Source organism: Apus apus, chromosome 3 (genome assembly GCF_020740795.1).
Source record: "Apus apus isolate bApuApu2 chromosome 3, bApuApu2.pri.cur, whole genome shotgun sequence".
Lineage (NCBI taxonomy): Eukaryota > Metazoa > Chordata > Aves > Apodiformes > Apodidae > Apus > Apus apus.
In genome coordinates, this window is record NC_067284.1 from 108,670,200 (window position 1) to 108,692,357 (window position 22,158).

At 36.0% G+C, this 22,158-nt stretch overlaps 1 protein-coding gene across 1 annotated transcript in view; it reads right to left on the reverse strand.

The window, feature by feature from the left end:
- Positions 1–22,158, reverse strand: part of SUPT3H (SPT3 homolog, SAGA and STAGA complex component) — a 266,650-nt gene that overhangs the window by 49,982 nt on the left and 194,510 nt on the right. The window contains exons 7-11 of the mRNA XM_051615120.1: positions 8,179–8,254; positions 5,474–5,586; positions 4,427–4,534; positions 3,783–3,971; positions 1,366–1,476 (exon numbers count right to left, since the gene is read on the reverse strand). Coding sequence (XP_051471080.1) covers positions 1,366–1,476; positions 3,783–3,971; positions 4,427–4,534; positions 5,474–5,586; positions 8,179–8,254 — 597 coding nt within the window. The remainder of the gene's footprint in view (positions 1–1,365; positions 1,477–3,782; positions 3,972–4,426; positions 4,535–5,473; positions 5,587–8,178; positions 8,255–22,158) is intronic.

Consider the following 22,158-nt stretch of genomic DNA (forward strand, 5'->3'; position numbering starts at 1 on the left):
ATTTCTTGTAGTTGGAGTGAAATTTCAAATTTAGTGATAATTAACCAAACCACTTTTGGTGAGGGGCAGGGAAGGAAGACTCACTTCTTTGTATCTGTTTGTGTGAACTTGTTACTTCTTTATAATAAAATGAAATACTTTCTTTGCATTCAGAAGCTATTGCCATGTTCTTACCTACCTCTCTTAGCACATTTCTGCTAAAACACTTCTTTATTTTGGACTAGAAATGCTATCCTACACTTTACGTGATATTAATCTAGCATTTGTGGCTGGCAAAAGAGAGAGATAAAATTACATAAAGATAGTTAATTGCAAATATGTATCAACTATCATTAACAAATCCATCATCTACTGCTGTTTATAAAAGCAATGATCTGTTTTGACACTAGGAAATTATTATTTCATATATACATTTGCTCTTACTTTTTCCTGTTCTTTGCTTCTGTGGTCAAGTTCCACTATTTCCTTGATATCTGTGATCTTCATATACTTCTGTGTAACTTTCATGTAGATTAATATCCTCTCAATTCAGAATAATTTTCCTTACCTAAAAGCCCTCCAAAAATAGACAACTTCTTCCAGATTTTTAGGAGCTCACATCTAGTTTGGTGGTTTGGGGATGTGTTTTTTTTTTCCCTATAATGATTTCTTTGACATTCATTCTTTCCTAAATGTAGATATTCTGAGGTAAGCAAGGACATATGCCACATAGAAGAGCAGATCACAAGAAAATGACCCCAACTTATGACATTGGAGACAGATGACTTTCACATTTCTATCAGCTGAGAAAATTAAATAAAGAATGTGTTAGGCTGCTCTGAACAATGGGTTTGCAATTTGCATAGAAAAAATGATGGCGAAACCTCATAACCCATCAGTGTTTTACCACAAGCTCAGTTCTATTATATTTTAGTGGAGGTTCAAAGTTGTCTAAAGAAACCATTCTCTTCTTTCTCCAACCGTAAATGTGTCACTTGAGAGTTCAACTTCCAATAGGAGCAGTATTTGACACGCAACTAATTTTAGAATATAAAGTGCCCTTCACCATATTGGAATACATATAATTTAAAATAACTGTAAACCTAAACTTTGCAAAAACAGAAAATTCAAGCACTAACAAAAAAGCATAATTTGTAATTGAAAGAAAATAATATTTAAAAGGAAAAAAACACTTTTTTGTCTTTCCAAAAAGGGACAGAAATTACTAAGTTTTATTTCCCAAGAGAATTATGCCACTTTTATAAAGAAAATTACAGTCACCACAAATTGCTCTCAACAATTCCAATGCTTCTTCATTTGACCACTTGAAAATCAAAGTTCTTTAAGATTATAAATATAACTTTTTATAACTCTGTTATTACGTACTGTGAATGGGGAAAGGGGGCCAATCTTGTGGCCGTAGCGTCGAATGGCCTCTCTGATGTGGCTGGGCTGGATGGCATCACTTTGAGCCTCTGTACCACAGGCTGCAGTGCTCTGCAACAGAAAAACACATAAATTGTTACTAAATCAAAAACACAACGGACCTACAGTGCATAAAGTATGAAAATAAACCTTTATAAAATGGACTGGGTTTTTTTTTTTTTCATTTTTTTATATTTTTTTTTTCCTGAGGATACACATCATTGCTGCCACACACTACATTTGAGGAAAAAAAGCTATTAACAAATCAAAGAGGACTTTTACATGAACTTTGCTTAAGAGACCCAAAGAACACCGTATTTGTCCTCTTAAATCTTTCACCTAGTGCTGCTGTGTGTTGCAATTGAAAAGAGCAGAATATGTTCAAACTCAAATGAACGGGTCATATAAGTCACACTGCAATAACCACAGAAACTATTTTTAAAACATTTCAGACTGTCATTATGATGTCAAGGGGTGGGGAAAATATTGAACAAGTACCCAAAGTGGAAGGCAATTTGACACCAAATTCACCATTGAGTAATAACAGATTAAAATTTGAAGATGAAATGTGTGACATAACGGTGTTAGAGGGATGCAAAAATATTTTAATTACCTCAAATTGGAATTTTTTCAAATTACTTTTTTGGATTAAGGACCCTAAATAGTAAAAATACAAATTCACTGCTACTGGTCCATTGGTTTGACAAAATTACCCCCAGGATTTTAAAAGAAAAAGTTTATCTTTTCTCCTTGCCAGTCAAACTGAAATGTCTGTCTAGGCTGCATCTGGACATGGCTGCTTGCCAGAATTCAGATGAGTTATCAGACTGATGGCTGCTTGGTAATAAATTCATGAAAACTATACTAATGACTGCACTAAGAATGACAAAAACTTGAATTATACGCCGAAATTTAATGTACACACATACACGGTCCCCTCATGCATTGACATTATATACTAATGATTTCAGACTTGGGGTATTTTTTACAAAATGTTTTATTTTCAAGAGTGCTGAGTCCACTGGAGCCTGTGTGCTACAGAATTCTACACAGAATTATTCATAATGTGATGGCAGATTCTTTCCTTGCTGATTGACACTCATAAAGGGAATATGAAACTCAGCTATTTTGAGCTGGACTGGGCCTTCATGGACTAAGAATAACACACTTCACCAAGTTAACTAATTTGTCTCAATGCCTCAGTTATATCCAGTATATTCCTAACCAAATTGGGTAAGTCATAGGAATATTTCATTAAAACTGTGCACTTTTTAGAATATAATTATTTCAAAAGGCATTAAGTCAAACATTAAGAATTTAAAATAAACTTACAACAGTAGTGGAATATAATGTATCAAAACCTACATCTCCAGCTAAATTTTTGTTCCTAGGAATTATAATGGAAATCAGCCACAGAAACAAAATATAATCAAATGCAATATAAAAGGGAAGAGAAAAAAGAAAAATACTTCAGAGAGTTTTTTAGGATTCACTAAAGTCTTTCTAAACAGAGTCTAGTAACAGCAGAGAAAAAGTTGAATGCATTGTCTGCAGCACTGATGACACTACAAGGAAAAAGACATTTCTATTTCTCTGTCTATCATTGTAAAAATGACTAGTGGAACTTAGTTGTTGTAGGAGCATAAAACACATAAGAAAGTCACAAGTCAGTTTGCTTTGCAGCAAAACGAGTACTTGATCACATTAAAAAAAAAGAAAAAGCCCCAAGTGACCACCACAGTGCTTCCTATCCAGTTTATTTAATCAAATCTATTTCCCTTGTGGTTTGAAGGTACATAGATCCCCCTCAGACAGAATACTGAGGATATACAACAGAAGACAGGAATTTTAATATTCACATTTCACACTCTGAATATGAGACTTCCATATTTTATGCAAAGTAAACAAATATTATAAATATAAATATAAACAGATGGAATGCAACCAACTGGCATAAAAATAAAGCAGGTCAGGCAAAGTTTTTAGAGGCATAGAAGGCAGTTGCCAAAGGCTAGGAGCAAGAAAATCACAACCACCTCTTTGCCTACTTTGCTTACGCTTCGATGCTCAAAACCAAGACTAGCTTTTACTGCCAGAAAAGAGGATGATTGTTTGGGATGGTGTCTACTGCTGTGGCTGTAAAGAAACAGCTCACCTTAGAAGAAGAAACTGTTACCTCAACAAAATTCAGTTTGCAGGCATTACTGAGAAGTTTTAGCCTCGTTGTGATAGAAAAAAAAAGCAATCCACACATTTCATTTGACCATACAATAACATTGGTAGTTAACATGTGATATAGGTTAAAATTTATATTTAAAATGAGACAGGTTATTTCCTTTATTTCTTTTTTTTTTTTTTCAGGCTTGTGCCCCAAATACCTTTTTTCTTTTCCTTTGTTTGGATTTGGTAGAGTCCTGTCCAATTCCACCGTTCCCCAGGGCTGCTGCTGGAGATTTCCCAAGAAGTTGCTGTCCTGCTGATGCTGGAGGTGTGGGTGTAGGAGGTGGGGTGTTTTCAGGGGAGTCAAGACTGGTCTTTACACTTGCAGATTGCCCTGAGAGATGTGGCTATAAAAGCAAGACGTAAAACAGCCGTTAGGTAATTGAATCACCAAAAAATGTATTGACTTCTTAGCTTTACTGGTAGAAGAGCTGTAATACAGAATTAAATATGCTCATTCTAGAGGCTACTCTCCTATCTGTTTAACAGCAATGCAAGCAAAGCAGCACTTAGAACACTTGCCATTGCTGACAACTTATATTTTCAAATCTTCAGTGGAGAGAGCCTTTAATACAAAGAGAAGGTATTTCCACCCAAGAATAAAGGAAATTTTTTATAAAGATGCTGTGAAGAATTTAAACATTTGGAGCTATAGTTTAATGCCTTTCCATCTAAATCCATAATTTCAATGCTCACAAGCTCTGCAACAAAAGCCTGTATCAATAACACTCATCTATTTTGAAAGCAACAAAATACATGCAAAAGAGAAAATGCATTAATATGACAAAAAAGCAAGATTTACCTCAGTAGAGTTGTGATACTGTATGAAAGTGGCAGATATGGCATGACTGAACGGGTCACCAGCTTTGGGAGCCATGTCCTGCTTAACCAAAAGGGCCAAGTCCACCAACTGGAGGGGCAAAAACAGCCAATGAACAGGTAGGTTTACTGACATGGTACTTACTATGAAAGCCATCGTAACAATTTGGAGTAGAGAAGGCTCTGGCGAGAACTTGAGAGCACCTTCCAGTACCTGAAAGGGCTACAGGAAAGCTGGGGAGGGACTTTTTACAAGGGCATGGAGTGAAAGGACAAGGGGTAATGGTGTTAAAACTGGAAGAAGGCAGACTTAAAGGAGCTATTAGGAAAAAAATTCTTTACTGTGAGGGCAGTGAGACACTGGCCCAGGTTTCCCAGAGAAGTTGTGACTGCCCCATCCCTGGAAGTGTTCAAGGCCAAGTTGGATGGATCTTTGAGCAACTTGGTCTAGTGGAACCTGCTCGTGGCTGGGGTTGGAACTACATGATCATGAAGGTCCCTTCCAACCTAAACCATTCGATGATTCTTGGTTGAAAACAAAATTATTCAGAAATATTTCAGCCTAAGGAACTTTTATTTTCCACTTCTGTAAATATACAGAGTAATCTATCTGCCCAAGAGGGCTTGGCTTGGCACTAAGATAATGTTTTGTTTTCCAGGAAATCCTGCCTTTTAATCCAATTGTGCAAAGGGGTTGAATGAGCCTCAGCACACTGCCAGAGGTCACATAGCAAAGTATGTGGTTTCAGTTTGGACTTGAATAAAGTTCATGCTGGACTCCACTCTCCTCTGTAACGATTCTAAAACATTTCTATTTGTGTATCAGATGGATGAACAGGTATAGTGTGCATCTGTCTTAGAGTAAATTAAGAGACAGAGAGACAGACAGGAATCCAGGCAGCTTGGTTAGCTGAAGTAGTGACTGCAAGCTTCTGAAGTAGCTTATGCCACAGGCATCTAAGGTTGAAGTACATCCAAGAGTAATTAATTTGTTTTGTTAAACCATTGTTCAATCATTATACACCCTTACCTGTGCCACAGTCTCATATGCTAAATATGCCAGAATCTCCATTGCAACTGCATTTGGCTTTATTTCCATACTGCTACAGTCCAGCCAATCACGAAACTTGGATGCTTTCTTTGCTGTCAGTCAAAATCATAAGGGGAAAAGGAAAAATTAACAGCAGGTAGGCCAAAATAATCCTTTTTTTTTTTTTCAGTCATAGAAAATACTGCCAGTGTGAAACAAGGAGTGTGAATGGGATCTGATCAGCCAAGAAAGGAATCATCAAAGACCCATAAGCAGTATGAAGTAAAGAGAAAAATACACAGATAATCAATCATACAGCAGATTTCAGAACAAGGGTCTGCCTCAGAGGACAGTAGATGTAACTAAGCTGATTTTGAGTACATTATTGTAAAATAAATAGTGTGATTGCAATGCATCTTTGATGAATGAGAGGAAGCACTAGAAGAAATCAACACAAATCTGAGTCCGGATAAAATTGTATAATTGTATGAATAATAGTGAAGATGAAGAAGACAGAAGAAATAGGAAGTCTTTGTGTTAGCTTTACAGGAACAGGTGCTAACAAGCTAGCTACAATGATTTGTATGAGTGTTTTTAAAATGTGCTTTGAATATTAAGAAATAAGGATAGATGTAGAACTGGAAATGATCAACCTTCATAGGAGAACTTCACTCTATTAATGGATGAGATCCCTTAGGAGGAAGTATAGAGGAAAATATGGGACAAAGAAACACGGTATTTGCTGAGAGAATAAAAGAAGGAAAAAAAAGATGATCAGTGGTGGACAACTGACCACAGAAAGAAATAGTGACAGGAAGGAGCTAATAATAAAGAGTTCTTAATGAGGGCTGGTTGCGAAGACAGGAGAACCAAAATGAAATAAATACAAGGTGGAAGAATAATTTGAAACAGCTCTTTCAAAGACAGTCTTTAGGACTAAAAAGCTAAAGAGAAGGCAGGTGTTAAACAAAAAACCAGGTGTAAACAACGGCTGTTTCTTAGGAGGGAGAGAAAAAGCCACACAGGATTGCTGAAGGCAAAAAAAAATAATAATTAAAAAAAAAAGCAAGAGAAATGGTGTGAAGGTGGCAGCAGGATTGCAGGATGTTCCCTAGAATTCAAATATCTAATTGCTCCTTTTATAGGCCTGTACTTTTGCCTGTCTTTAAAACTGCATGGACATATCTGGAGCTGTAAATATGAATATATATTGTTAGAACAGGCTTCTTGAAGTCCCTTCCAAGTTTATTATCTTGTGACACAGTGTTCATGGGTTTAGATTTAGACTAAAAATGGTTTACTGGTTTAAAGGTAGGAATATATATATATTTTTTAACTAAAATGTAAGAAAATAAGTACAAAATAGCCTTTCCATTAGTTTTGAACAAATGTCCTGCATGGCCTTAAATAGGTTCATATTATGCATTTAAATTTGTGCATAAGTCTCTCTTGCTACTATTTTCTAAGAACTGTAATTCTCTTATTCTTTAATGACATTAAGTGTCAATGAAAAAGAACTGTATAGACATGGTCATGTAAAAATACTGTGAAAATAGCACTGAGATATTTTTATAGATCACAATTTCCTGGTCAGCAATATTCAATTTTATTTCATGAATTCAAGATTCCTATTTGTTCTGTCTCCAGATAATAATTTTTGGGTTTAAAAAAGGACTTTATCACAAACGTCTCATTTGCTGAAGTCATCCTAATAATTTACCTAATGGCTCACAGCTGTGTGATGCCAACTTGTAACTAAGCTTACAAAACACATTGAATTAGGAAAAGAAATGCTTAAAGGCATGTTTTTCCTACATTTGCTGACATTTGCCGATACAGAACAGTTTTTCAAATATGTCATTTATTTGCCATAAATGAGTCACATCTTCTTTGAATTTAAAAGAAAGAACAAGATAAGGTCTCTCATTTAAAGACACCATTGTGTTCAAGTCTGTATAGTAGGATCATGTGCTGTTTTGTCATGATTTTTACTGGCTCCTTCACCGCATTTTCTCTGACATTTGACCTAAAACCTTAGTCATCACTTAAGCGCTTCTGTAATTATGTTTTGCTACATGATCAAGCCCATTAATTTGCAGCTCACTATAGTTGTGGCCCACAAGTACTTCTAGTAAGTTGGTTTTCAGTGCTAGGAAAGCCCTAATTCTGTCATCATGTTATTAGTGTTGGAATGGCGTATACTGATGAATTTGGCTAATGCTGAATAAATTCCACAGCAGGAGCTTACAGCTTAAAATAGAAAAGACTCTTTAGTAAGTTCTTTGTGTCTCTGTGGATAGGAAAATAAAAGCCAAACTTGCTGCTCTTCTCTACTTTTAGATGCATTCCAAAAAGCCTGCAACCATGAAAATTTACTAATATGCTGACTGTAACACCTCCGTGACAGACTTCAGGCATGTACGGGTGTTAATCCATTAGCTCTTTACCAGTTCTATCTTCACATTTGCCCCCACCAGCAGAATAATTGAGCATATTGAATGCTTGGTAAATATTCAAACAAAACACTCTGCCTGAAACTATGCTAAATTAACTGTTCCCAGGAGTTATGCAGACAAATAATTTAAAGTTTTATTACTGCAGATGAAACAAAAGTGCTTTCAAAAAACGTGAGGTTCTCCTGTGTTCTCTATTACATGAAATAATAATTGAATGTCTTAATACAGTGCAGCCATTATAATACTTACAAAAACTCAATTGCCGACTTTCACAGAATTCTGCATACTGGACTGAGTCCATCATTCGTGTTTGTCTTTCTGCTCTCTGACAAAAGAGTAGAAGTACATGATGTACCTTATTCCAAAAAGAACTGCATTCCACCACAGAAATTATAGCAGTAAAGCGCCCCTGCCATAACCTTGAAGTAACCCTCCCAAATTAAACATGCATTGAACCAGTTAAGATGCAGAAATAAAAACCACAGATTGGTTATTAGTCTCATGAGTGAAATTACCCAGAGAAGCGTGTCAATTCTTATTTTAAAAACCTGCTTGCACACCACTCACCTACGATAGCGATGAGGGCTGAGTTAGGAAAGGTGCTGAGCACTTTTGCCCTAACCGAGGTGCATGTTTAAATTGAAGCACATGAGGAGTTTACAGATGACCAGACAAGTAAAACGTTCTCCTGGAGTGGGGCCAAAGTGTTCTGCACTAAGCAGAACCAAACCTTTGTGCTTTTAAAATGTGAGCGTTAGCAGTATTCATTTCAAATACATTCCATCACACTAAGGATGTACCAGGAGTGCCCCTTCTCACATGGACAGTCAATATACTGTAATAAGTCAGTTGCAAATGTGCCTTTTTCATTTTTATTCATTGTTAATCTAGGTATCTATAATATATAGTAATTGCAGTACAATTTTTTTACTCCTGAACACCTCCAGAAAAAGAAAGGAAATTAAGCTGAACTAGATGTAATTCAAGAAAAAATGGCTCAGAAGATTCCCTGCTGGATTTAAGAATGTATTTCACACAGAGTCCAGTGTAAACCAAAATGGTGGGTCTCAGAAAAGTCAAGGTATGAAACCATAAACATTATGGACACCCTCACTCCCAATCATGCACTATGCCATGACGGAACTGCTTGAAAGAGTCCAGCGCAGAGCTACAAAGATGATGGAGTGGAACATCTCCCTGATGAGGAAAGGTTGAGGGAGCTGGGTCTCTTTAGCTTGGAGAAGAGGAGACTGAGGAGTGACTTCATCAATGTTCACAAATATGTAAAGGGTGAGTATCAGGACGATGGAGCCAGGCTTTTTTCAGTCTTGTATAGTGATAGGACAAAGGGCAATGGGTGCAAACGGGAACATAGGAGGTTTCACGTAAACATCAGAAAAACCTTCTTTCCTGTGAGAGTGACAGAGCCCTGGGACAGGCTGCCCAAAGAGGTTGTGGAGTCTCCTTCTCTGGAGACATTCAAAACCTGCCTGGACACGTTCCTGTGTGATGTGCTCTGGGTGACCCTGCTCTGGCAGGGGGGTTGGACTAGATGATCTTTTGAGGTCCCTTCCAACCCCTAGGATTCTGTGATTCTGTGAATCGTAGTTGAAGCAGCACCAAAGCTCATGGTTGGGTTGAGCACATGCTTGAGGTTTTTTTTACTTCAACAGAGCAGGGGTGATTTTGACAAGGTAAGGATCTGATCCCTAGAAGAGATTAAATCTTTCACATGTCGGAGGCAGGAAGTGATAGTTAGATTAGAGAGAATGATTACCCTCTTCAGAAGCAGAGAGCTTACAAGGACAGGAATATAACCTTAAATACCAAGGAAAGGAATATAACTATCTTCCAAAAATAACTCAATGAATAAATCATTACAGCTGGTAAGAACAGAACCATAACTGAGGATAAAAAGTGGTATCAGGATGGCCCTGGGACTTCTGTAGTAGAGTCCATACTGCTCAAGAAACCATGCACAAAAAAGGTAAATTACAGGTACATTTGCAGTAAGGACAGAAAACGAGGCAAAAACCCACACATACACAGAAATTTTGCTCTGACTCCTCAAGCACTTTCACATCTGATGAAATTGAAATTGCAGACATTTTAAAATGGATTTAATGGAAAACAAAAGGGCTGTTGATAAGTGTGTTTGGAGACAAGCTATACATACAGCATTTGGCCTTAGCAGTTCCTCAAATTAGGTAAAAAATAAGTAGTTAAAAAATCAGTACATCAAATACACAGGTTCTTAAGACCTCTATTCTCTGCTTTTGAGGTCACTCCTCTATGACAGTCCAATCCATCAATTTGGAGATCTTGTTGGCAGTCAACATGTTCCATTTAGTTGTAAACTAAACCACTAACTGTCCAGGAACATACCTGGCTATTCCATCTTTCTTTTCTTCTCTACTCAGTCAACCATTTCTACTGTATTTTGACTTTAAATCACCAGGATAGAAACTGTTCTACTAAAACATTTTTCAGTTGTCCTGTGCATGGTTCTGGCATCTTGACTATGTTTTGTGGAGCTGCCGTTTCAGAGAAGTAGAAATTTTCAGTTAATCTATTCCATCAAGACATTAAGTAAGTTTAGATTGATTTTGTATCCTTTAAAAATAATTTTCACAATACATGCTGTAACGTCAACCCTCATCTAGCATAACCATAATAGAGATCTGTTTTGCCTCTGCCTTAATTCAGTAGTACTTTTGAAGACAGAAGGCACCAGAAGGATCACATCATCTGAACTTCTGCATAGTGCAGAACACTACTCACATGACACATCCTAGAAATGGCAGTCCTAGAATTTCTTGTACAATTTTACTATATGTTTTAGGAAGGCATTTGCTTTGGGTTCATATTTTTCACATATTAAGAGATAGCTTCTTCAAATAATTTAAAATTATAATCTTTTACGCAGTATATTTTAAATTCTGCTATAATTTTTATGATTGTTTGCCAGTCAGAAACTGCTGGTTGGGCACGGCCAGGTAAGTCTGAAATATTTTCACTTAAGTGGGTAATCAAAAAGACTGAGCTTCTCTAAATGTGGCAAACTTTTTTAAATTTTTACATACGGAAATGTTCTGGCTAACGGAACTGTTGCTTGAGATCCCCCTCCAACAACCCTCCTTCTGGAAGTCTCTAGCCCAACCTCCAGCTTAAAAGGGGACTTCTGACAACACTAGATGAAGGCAGCTATGGCTTTCTCAAGCTAAGTGTTCTAAACCTGCAAGGACGGAGATTTTATGTCTCTTCTGGGTGACCTGTTCCAGTGTTGCATGAGTGAAAAAGAGTTTTTAAGTCCTAATTGAACTTGCCAAGAAACAATTTGTGGTTCTTGACCTTCTTGACCAGCACTACTAAGAAAAGTTTGGCTCTGTCATTTTGTCCTTCAGCAGCTGTAGGCTGCTATCCAGCCACCCTTTACCCTCCACTTCTTCAGATTATGTTAAACCAAGTAATCTCTCTCAGCCTCTTCTGACAGGCCATGTGCTCCTGGGCCCTCAGCTCTCAGTAGTTTTCAGCTAAACCTTTCCAGTTTGTCAGCATTTCTGTGGAACTGAAGGACTCAAAACTGGATGGTGTGTTCCAGATTTGGCTTAACAGCACCAAGCAGAAGGGCATGACAACGTCCTTCAGTCTGTCAGCTACATTTCTGCAAAACTCTGAGTTTTGCTTTAATATGATGAGACCAAACCGGTTATTCCTGTTCAACTTGATGTTCATTATCACCTCCCAGGTTCTCTTCAGAAGGGCTGCTACCTGGACTGCCAGTCTGCAGCCTGTACAGACACATGAGGTTACCCTGTCCCACATGCAGAAACTCAGTGAAGTTTCTCTTGGTTCTGTTCTCAAGGTTTTCAAGACCTGTCTGGACTAAATTCAATCAGTGTGCCAGCCACTCTTAATTTACTACCATCAACAGATTTGCAGAATGTGCATTTCATATCTTTGCCCACATTGTTGATTAAGATTTTGAACAATATGGGCCTCAGTATCAACCTTCGAGACATTCAGTTTTCACCTCTTGCCAGCTATGTCAAACTATTGGCTATTACCCTTCACAACAAGCAGCCCTAGGGATTTAAAACCCTTTGCAACAACAAGGAAGGCAAAAGAAAGCAAAATGATGTGAAATGCTAACCTGAGGAGTTATGCTTCAAAGTCCTATCTGACATGACAAAGACTAAAGACATCTACAGATTTGACAAGGATACTTCAATTTTTGCAGGCATCCCACAACGTAGTATGGAAACTGCAAAAACCAGATTGATCCCAAGAGCACTTATGTTAAATTAAATTATTTAGTAATGCCAATAAATAGACTATGAAACTCTGAAAATGTATGCTGTCAAAGACCAGTCAATATGCATGCATCACAGTATGATCACTACCAAAATATTACAAGTTTCCTTAGAGTAAGTGAAACAAAAATATACTAATCAAATAATATACTAATAAAAGGTTTATTAAAAGAAAGGTGCTGCTGATGGATTTTTCCAATATGAGCTTCATGCCTCTCTAGAACTTGCCTACAGTAGTTGTCTAAACACTGGACTTGATTTTGTTCTCATATACTAAATGAATACTGACACTTACTTTTTCTCTGTATGAATATGTTTTATACAGCAAAATTACATAAATATCTGTGAAATAAAATTGCTGTCTCCCTCCCCAGAAGAAGTTTTTCTTAAGGGTGGATTCTCAAGTGAGGCTCTAAAACACCACCACATAAAATAGCTTTTATCATAAATAACTGGACTGTATGTTCTTCCCAGTACACTTAAAAAAACCCCAACCAAACCCCAAAACAGCACATCCTGGCATGGAAACTCACAGTTCATGGGATAAGGAAAGCCATTCCATCAGTCCTACCAGTTTTAGAATAGCCTATAAATAACCAGCAAATGCAGGAGAAATTAACAGATGGATACCACAGGTATATAATCTCTAAGGAAACACCAACGCAGAAGATAACAGCAGTTCATCTTTCCTCTTCACCTCTCAAGATTATACGCTTTAGAAAAAATAATGTTCCCTTATCTCTACATTTCTATGCTGTATTTTATAAACTCAGAATGAACCAATAACACAGAATAAAAAGGGAGAAAATGAGGACTTTTTTGTGAGCACAGTGTAACTCCAGGCCAAAAAGAGTTTAAAAGAAACAGCATTCAGTATTGAGGAAGTCACAGAGAGTTTGTGGAAATGCTACAACCTGTAAGTAAAGTTTTCAGTCTACACAATACCCATTTTCTCATTTTCACAGTCTTTATTTTTCAACTATTTTTCTTGAAAACATGAAATTATACAGGATGCTTTAACTAAGAAACAACTTCAATTTTATACTAGTGAAATCTTCCAAATTCTGTTCTTGGAAGGGTAGCAAGTCACTCTGACAGGAATGAAGTTCTCCTTCATCAGTAGAAAAGCAAGTTTGCTGGGAATATCTCCTATGTGAAGAAACCTTGAAACCCCTAATGATATGCCACCTTGGATCAATCTCAGCTTAAAACCAGATATAATAAATGACATGAATGTAAGTGCTCCACTGGTTTATCAAAAGCATTAATAATATATCGTTTTTACTCCCACTGTAGTAGTACTAGTCACTCTAAGCAGTTAAGAAGCTGAGTTATGTGGCGTTCAGCAGAGTTAAAATACTTTGCATGCTTTCCTTGGAACATGCTGAAGGATGCAGTAGATAGGACCTGGCACAGTAAATGTACTCTTAGTCTTCCAAAAATGTGTTGCATTATATCTTTCTTTCAGCATGAAGCACTAAAAAGGAAGACTAAAGCAGGAAAGAAAAGGCAGAGGTACACGTTGTCACCTTCCACCCAGGATGAAAAAAATACTCCTTTTGATTCCATTTTAAAGCTTTCACACTTGACATATAAAGCTCTTTGTGCAGAGTGGAAGGCAAGAGGCGAAATGTTAACTTGCTTACCAACTATTTTGTGTTTGAAGGAAATGTGCCGAGTAGCTGCTAAGCTGGAACATTTGGAAAACGTACCCAGCGTGGCTGGACACCCCTGTGTTTGGCGACAATCTTAACTATGAAGATGTTGGCTTCCCAAACTGCTTGCATATTCATATTGTGGCATGATTTCCTGATTGCCTTTGCTAAAGACCTCTTCATTGCACCTATCACTGCTTCAAAGGAAAGATGACTACCCTAGGGAAGAAATAAAGTCACCCTGCAATGGCTGATAACACCAAAAGAGTATGTTAAATATGTATTTTTTCTATTTAGACTAGAGAATAAGAGGGTGCTCTATGCTGTGCTTGACAACTCCAGGGTTGTAGCTCAAAAATTACCTAGATTAAAAAAAAAAAAAAAAAAGTAATTTGAGAAATGAAGCAGAAAGTAGCAGAATAATGAAGCATTTTCAAAATATGCTGAAAACACACTTTTAGTGTTCTCTATCTTGAAATTATCTGAGGATTATCACTATCTGAAGATTTTTGTTGCATAAAGGAAAAATGTATTTATGGTTCTGAGAATCACTTGAATTGGTAAGCAAAGAAAAAAAAGGGGTTTAAGAGTAAGCATTTTCAAAGATTAAGCTTACTCAGTTTTATACAGAAAATAAAAATGCCACCTGGGGAAAGATCAATAGCTTCTGTAATGTAATACATAAAGTACAGACATACAGGGAATTTTTATCATTTTTACCCACCTCTTACAGAACATACCATACATTCTGCAGTACCCATTAATCTGAACAAGTCTGCAGAGCAAACTTGAGGCCTTTGATGTAATACTGGTTTTGAGTGCTCACGTGTTTAGTACAACGTTCCCAACAGTAGAAGAAAACATGAGGTCTTTTCCTGACAGACCAAGGTGACCCTTATTTTAATGTATTTTCCCAGTTATAAGCAATAAAATAGTTTTGCTTTTTTTCTCAACAATATTATTAACCCCATTTCCCCCAATAAACAGAGTTGAAGACCCTAAAAACCTTAAAAATCTTTACTGCTACTGAGATGTTAACGATCTACAACTGTGAATGATGTGAAAGGAAGCTGTGGATGAAAACAAGTATTAATTAAAATAGACCTTTTAAAAAAATTAATTCTCATTTTTCATTACATGAAACTGGTGATTTGCATTCCACGGTCAAAAGATGGTATTCACTTGAACAATTTAAACATCTGCAGTGTCCTAATTAGCCACCTAAAGTTTATTTAGAGTAAAAAAGATAATAGGCACTTTTAAAGAGCAACTTAATCCTAAACTAAAAGTTTAAAATAAGTCAGATGAATCACGTCTATGAATTTGTCTGAAGTTCATCAGCTGTGGATATCAGCAATAGCACTCTAGGGACATTGGTCAGGTCTATGTGTCCACAGTATAGACACCCTCAGAAAGGCAAGATGAATGATGAGAACACCATCACCACCAATAGGGCAACTTCCATTCTAGGGCTAAGCAAAAGCCAAGACTAAAGAATGACTCAGTAAATTTGGTTCCTGCTCTGATCTCAAAGTAACAGAAGTACACACAAAGGCAGCTTTGTACCCCGGGTGTGTGTTAACTCCATTCATCTTCCTCAAAGTATGTAAAACGTAATCTAACAAAGTATGTGCAGATAAGTAGGGGGAAGGGAGCTGGCAAGACTATTAAAGATTATGTAAAAATTTCAAGGGAATTACAAAGAAAGGAGGCAAATGAAATTGCACAGACAATAACAAAATGAATGGATTAATTCCCAGCAGTCATGATCTCACTGCTTAAGGAATAAATAAAAGTGACCTCCTGATAGGGACTTACTGCCCCTGTCATACTTTGCCCTCAAACATATGCAAAATCTACACATACTGTATTTATTTGAACCAGCTCCATATCATATCCAAATTCCTTGTCGAAATTTATTACTGCTAGTCTGAAATGTGGAGCTGGAAGCTGCAAACAAAACATTTCCATTTCATGGGACAGCTTTGATTTCTACAAGAAAATATTTTTTTCTGCTATAATATGTATCATCATGAATTTTGTAAAACTATGTATTAAATTTATGGCTATTTTCTACCATTGCTTTCCAAAAGACATAAAATAATTTTGGATAAACTATGCTACCAAACTTAAAAACATTATGTGGGATTTATTCATAAATTAAGATCACTGACCTTCCCTAACTTTTCTGCTTGAGGACACTGTAACACCTTGCTGTGGTTTTCATCTGGCTGTACACCAAAAACTTTATATACCAGGTTAATATTAGGATACCTTTATGTCTTCTGGATAGCATCCTTCTGAATACTTATCCTGACTCTGTATCAATTCATAAAATACACATCATAGAATCTTTTGGACTGGAAGAGACCTTTAAAGATCATCTAGTTCAACCCCCCTGCACTGAGCAGGGACATCTTGCACTAGATCAGGTTGCTGAATTAATAGATGAGGTTCATATAAACAGCTTTACAAGTAAAACTTTCAGTCATTAAAATAGGTCATCGTTCATCGTCTGGGAGATATAATTATAAAAATAGTCCCTTTTGCATCATGAGTTTTACATTTTTTTCTTGTATATGTGGTCAATATCAGGCATTACATTCTATTTAACAATAATACAGTAATTATAGAGACTCACTTGCAAAGAAAGGAAAACTTAAGCCATGAGAAAATTTGAAAATATTTATTTTAGCTTTATGATTAGAGATATGGATAGATGGATAAATAAAAGGACAGACAGCTTAGAAATGTGTATTTACTTATTTTACTCAAAAAATCTTCAAGTACCTTCTCACCCTCATAACATTTTCCTCCACTGGTCTTTTTGTATTTGTTCTTTTAGGGTAACCTAGTGACCCTCTATAATCAATGGGAAAAGAGAGGCAGTTGTATAGGCTGATCACACCTATTGCAGGCATGGTAAGAGAATGTGTCATCTCGGGATATGCCCTTCTCCCTGCAGAAGGCAGAAATACAGATGACTGATAGAACTACATGTCTGGTTGCCAGCTGACAACTTCACCCTGTAGCCATACAGACATATTGTTAGTGCAGACTGGGACATTATAAAGTATGGGACACACCTAGCACGGAACACTGATCTGTTTTTTGAAAGGAAAGCCACTAATTCCTTAATTTGCATAACCCAGTAACTAGAAAAAATAAGTTTAAAAAAAAGCTTAGCCATTTTCCCTGAAAATCTAAATCTGGAAACTTAAAATGAATTTGTGTAAGGAGTGTATTTATTAATGTCTATAAGGAAAGAAATAAAATTAATTAATTAAAATTAATTACATTTAAAAGACATGGTACTAAATGTATGTAGATGCTCTCCTTAGCATCTGACTGGAGAATGAATTTACTTGAATTAACTTTTCCTGTTAGAAATTTTTTTCTGTCCACTGTAATCACAGAACAATACAGAGTGGTATTCAAAATTCTTGCTTCTTTAACACAAGACGTGTGCATATAGACATTTCACATTCAACTTGTGGCATTTACACCACTGAGTCTAATTCTGTGGTTAGATTTTTATTCTTTGGGAAATGCCTTTCTAATTTGATAATTGCAAGATGTGGAACTCCAGATAAAAATCCCATCAGAAAATTCAGGGAGTGAGTCACACATTGAGTTATAAAGGAAATGCTTCCCTCAGAAAAGCAGTGAGCACTATACATTACATATAATCTGAATGTGTTTTTATAAAGGCAGAGTATACTTCTCTTTAAGTTTAAAATCTTTGGTAAAAGAGATGTCTCTCTCTCCCTCCCTTTTTTCCTGCTGCCTCTTAAACAGCCCACACTTCCCAACCAGGAAAAGAACAGGTCTTCAAAACTACCTTGGTTCTGCTACTAATTTGCCATCTGAGCATGACTGAGTGCAAATGAAGGCTGAATTAATCACATTTTAAGGCTCGTTTCACAACCAGTGCAAAGCTCATGGGGTCATCTGCACTGATGCTAAACCAGTGCAAAGTTTGCCCTTGGTGACACCATGAGGCACACAAGCCATGTGTATCCTGCCTGCACAGGCTGGGGGACAAAAAAGAAAAATCAAACTTCACAAAAGCACCCAGTTATGAAGAGTAAGAAGACCCTAAAAATCACTGACTAAATGGAAAGGCTTTGAACAAAAGCATTAGGATTTTTCTTTTGATTGGGACCATTTATGACACTAAATTTGCCCCAGCGTGAATATTTAATTAGTCACAAGTTAATGATTGTGTGACACTTGCTACTTATTCAACTATGAAACAATTTTGATGCTGCTAGTCATTACTGTTTCGTAATTTATTTAAACATGAGTAAATGTATCATCATATCAGCCTCTATATGTATGAGAAATTGAATAATAAAAAGATTATTTTCCAAAAGTCAGTTTGTTTAACTGGCAAATTCTTCTATTTTTTTCTCCACTTTCTCTTTTCTCTTTCTAATGTCAAACAGGAAAAGGAAAAAGTTAAGATTCCAGAATTTAACAAAATGATTTAGCACTTGGAATTAAGCTAATTTAAACCATCAGCTAATTTGGCTAATTTGGAACAATCTATTTGGTTAGTCTCTTACACCATGCCTATTGATAAATGTACCACAAAATTATTAAGCATTTACATAAATTCAAAGAAACATATGCTGTTATTAATTCAAAACAATCACCACCATCCAAAGCAACTACAGAGATTCTCATTAAACATTCTCTTCTCCAGAAAAAAAAAAAAAAAGAAAAAAGAAAAAAGGAAATATCAAAAAATATATACTTGAATTGCATAAATCTTTCACAATAATACTTAAGCCAGTTACACTTCATTTTGTGTAAGAAGTAGAACTGGAATTTTGTAGATATATCATTTAAAGGCAGGTAATTCAAAATTTTAATTTGTGAACAAAATTTGCCAGATTTTGCTAGTTTGCTTAAGATTGGATGAATACTTTGAGACCTTCAAGGCTGAAAGTCAAAGTGAAACGTATCGAATTGTGGAAAAAACTGCAAGCATAAGCTGGCAGTTTTAGCATCTGAAATGTAGATGTTCTGTACTAGTGAAACCACAGCTTCTTAACAGCAACTTTCCAGTGAATTATATCTTAAACAATCTCAGCCATTTCACAGCAAAACAAACAAAAAAGTTGTTTTGGGGAGCCTGGTCAAGTCATTAGAGCTTAGCTTTAACAGAATGACCTGGTCTACATATCTTGGTTTCTGCAACCCTAACTGCTCCCAAACACCCATTACTGCTATAGACCCTTCAGCTATTCACAAACAGTTTTGATGTGAATTTCTTTTTTATTGTTTTTTTAATCTTGAGATGAGGGGAAAGAGAGCAAAGAGCATCTACTGTCTGTGGATTCATTACCATAAGCTTTACTGATAGTTTATCCTGTTTCCTAGTGAAAGCAAAAAAACCCCACCGTGTCTCTATTAAAAAGCAATCAGATTTGGTATCCTGGTGACACTTTAAAGAGCACATTATGTGGGAAAACAAAATAAACATTTACCCTGGCAAATGAAAGTGAATTTGGGTTTTGACATACTTGGCAGGAAGGTAGAATTATACTCACATCAAGTATGCAGAAAAACTAATATAATATTTAAATATTTGCTTAAGTAATATAGAATTTAAAACAACACATTAGAAGAAACATTTCTTGTGAAATATTTTTATGTTTTTCAGTATAGGACATGCCATGAAACTAATTTGTTCAGCTGAAATTTCAGACTTCTGCAGCCTTTGTTACACATTCCCTTCACGTGCAAAGTGGTAAAGAGCCTTCATCTTCCACTGACAAGTCTTTATTTATGTTTCCAAGACAAAGGCAGTTCTTGTACTGATGGTTTAAACTGATAATGAATATTTGCAGCTTACCAAAGACATAACCCTTGAGAATCTGAATCTTACAAATATTGATATAATGATCTAATGTTAACACTATCTCAGCTAAATCCTGCAGCACTCCTCCGGAGTTCGATATTACACGTCTGCAATTATTTTAAAACTCCTTTAGTTTGCAACAAGATATAATTCAGTGAAGACAGATCTTTACATCACCTCGAAAGTACATAAATGCTGTATGCCAAAACCTTTGAAATACCCAACTATATTTAATAAATTCCTAAACTGAGCTGGATTCTGGACTCCAGTTTAAGTTCTGAAAGTATTTTGATGCACTGCCTAAATATGCAGATATTGGACTCTACTTGAGTGTAAATCTAAATTCCTATTACCCAGACATACCCACAAAAATAAAATACACCAGTGCTTCAGAATTATAAATTATTATGTAGTTTGAAGTTCAATCTTCCGAATTATTAAGAGTATATTAAAACATTTATTTTAAGAAAAAAGCTTTGCCAAATTTTATCTCATTTGGAGTGACATGCATAATTATAAAATATTCTTAAACATTTCTAATTTGCTATAATAATACCATAATTAAAGCAACACTGCCAGACTTCATTGTAACTGTACGTTGTAGAAATGTGTCATTTTAAAATCACTTAAAAAAATTCTTTTAAATGTAACTTGATTTGTAAATTTCATTATGATCTAGTAAACTAACTGCTTGGATTTTCAGTTCTTCTAAATGAGCACAGCTCCTCTGAGTGCCATCATAAGAGAGAAGCCATTTTTTTATTTCAAATCAGCAATGAAAAGCAATATAAAGAGTATTCAGACTGTAAGACGTTAAGAAAAAGGGCCAGTTTGGGGAATTTTACTTTCAATCTTCTTAATTTGCTGTGCTCGATACACAATTGTTACGTTGTATTAATAACAGCTTTTGAACATAGCATTCATTCATTCAGCCTGGTATAGAAATAAACATAACACGAGACTATTCCCTGAGCACATTCTTAAAATTGCTTGCAAGGAAAACAACACCTTCCAAAGATGTTACCATTGTTCAATTCACCAAGCAACATTTCAGTCAGTTAAAAATAGGAAAACAGGTAACATCTTTAAATACAGGATAAATTCTTATTTTTATTCTACCGTCATTCCTCAGTTGTTCAAATTATTTTAAAAGGTAGAAAACTTTGAACTCAAGAGCTTAGCACAAGATATCCCAGAACCCTGCTCCCAGGATAATCTTCTGAAAAGGAAGCCATGTCTCTAATTCCTCTTCAAAATCACTTATAAAGATAGTAAATATGTGGAATAGATCAGGTTGATATTCTTATTGCTGGGCACTCACAGCTTTGTAAATTAAACCTGAAAATTAAAATAATTTAATTTTTGAAACGTTGAAACCTATCCACATTTCTAAAGATTTGTCTCATTTTATTTAGATTTTCTTGGAGGTTCAGACTGACTGAACTGGGAGGGTTAGGGGTTTTTTCAGAGCTGGAAGGGTGACATGGAAAAAAATTAAAAATCACATATCCCTATTCACAGAATAATGGAAAAATTACTTCAGTACACAATATTGTATTTAACAGCTTAACACAATCAGGAAGCAAAGAACAACATCTTTAACAATAAGGTTTTGAAGTACAGTTTTGAAGGTTGAAGTTTAAAGGTGCCTATATTGTAACAACACTAATAACCACTGTTTGGCATTAATTCCTTGACTGCACTGTTAGAAGTTGCTGTAGATTCTCATGCCATCATATACACTGTTGGAGAAAAGCTACTCTTTATTGGTGGCTACTTGGCTTCCTCAGGGTCTCTGAGTATTTCTACATTTTTAGAGTCAGATCTAGCATTTCTCAAAGATGTCAATGTTTCTTCAGCATTTTGTCTCTTTCTTTAAAATACAATGCAGGATAGCAAGGTTAGCAGGCACAACAGTCATCTCACTAATATGCTTCTTTAAGCACTGGGACTAGAAATCAATCTCCAGCCTTGGGGTTCATCAAGAGTTAACTCCCATTTTAAGAAGGGTGTGATTAGTAGCTGGAAATCTGCCTGAGTTTAGTACATCTGAGGATGCTATTACAATTTTCAGATATAAAATAATTAGCTGATGATATGAGCTGACAGCTAATACATCTACAATAAACATTAAAAAATTATTTCCAAGCGGATGTAGAGTATGTGTTCTGTTTCTAAGCTGTTTGATATGGTCTGTGTAAGGAGCTAGGCCTCGATACCAGATGCTGTATGTTCTACAAGCTTTTTGTGCAGATGTCTGCAGCCTGAGAAAATCAACAGTGCTTTGAATAACACTCCCAGTAAAAGCATCTTCTTGTCAGAGTCACTGTATGATATAGGATATGAATCCCACACAAGTGGATGAACTGATTTTAAATAATACCATCTGACA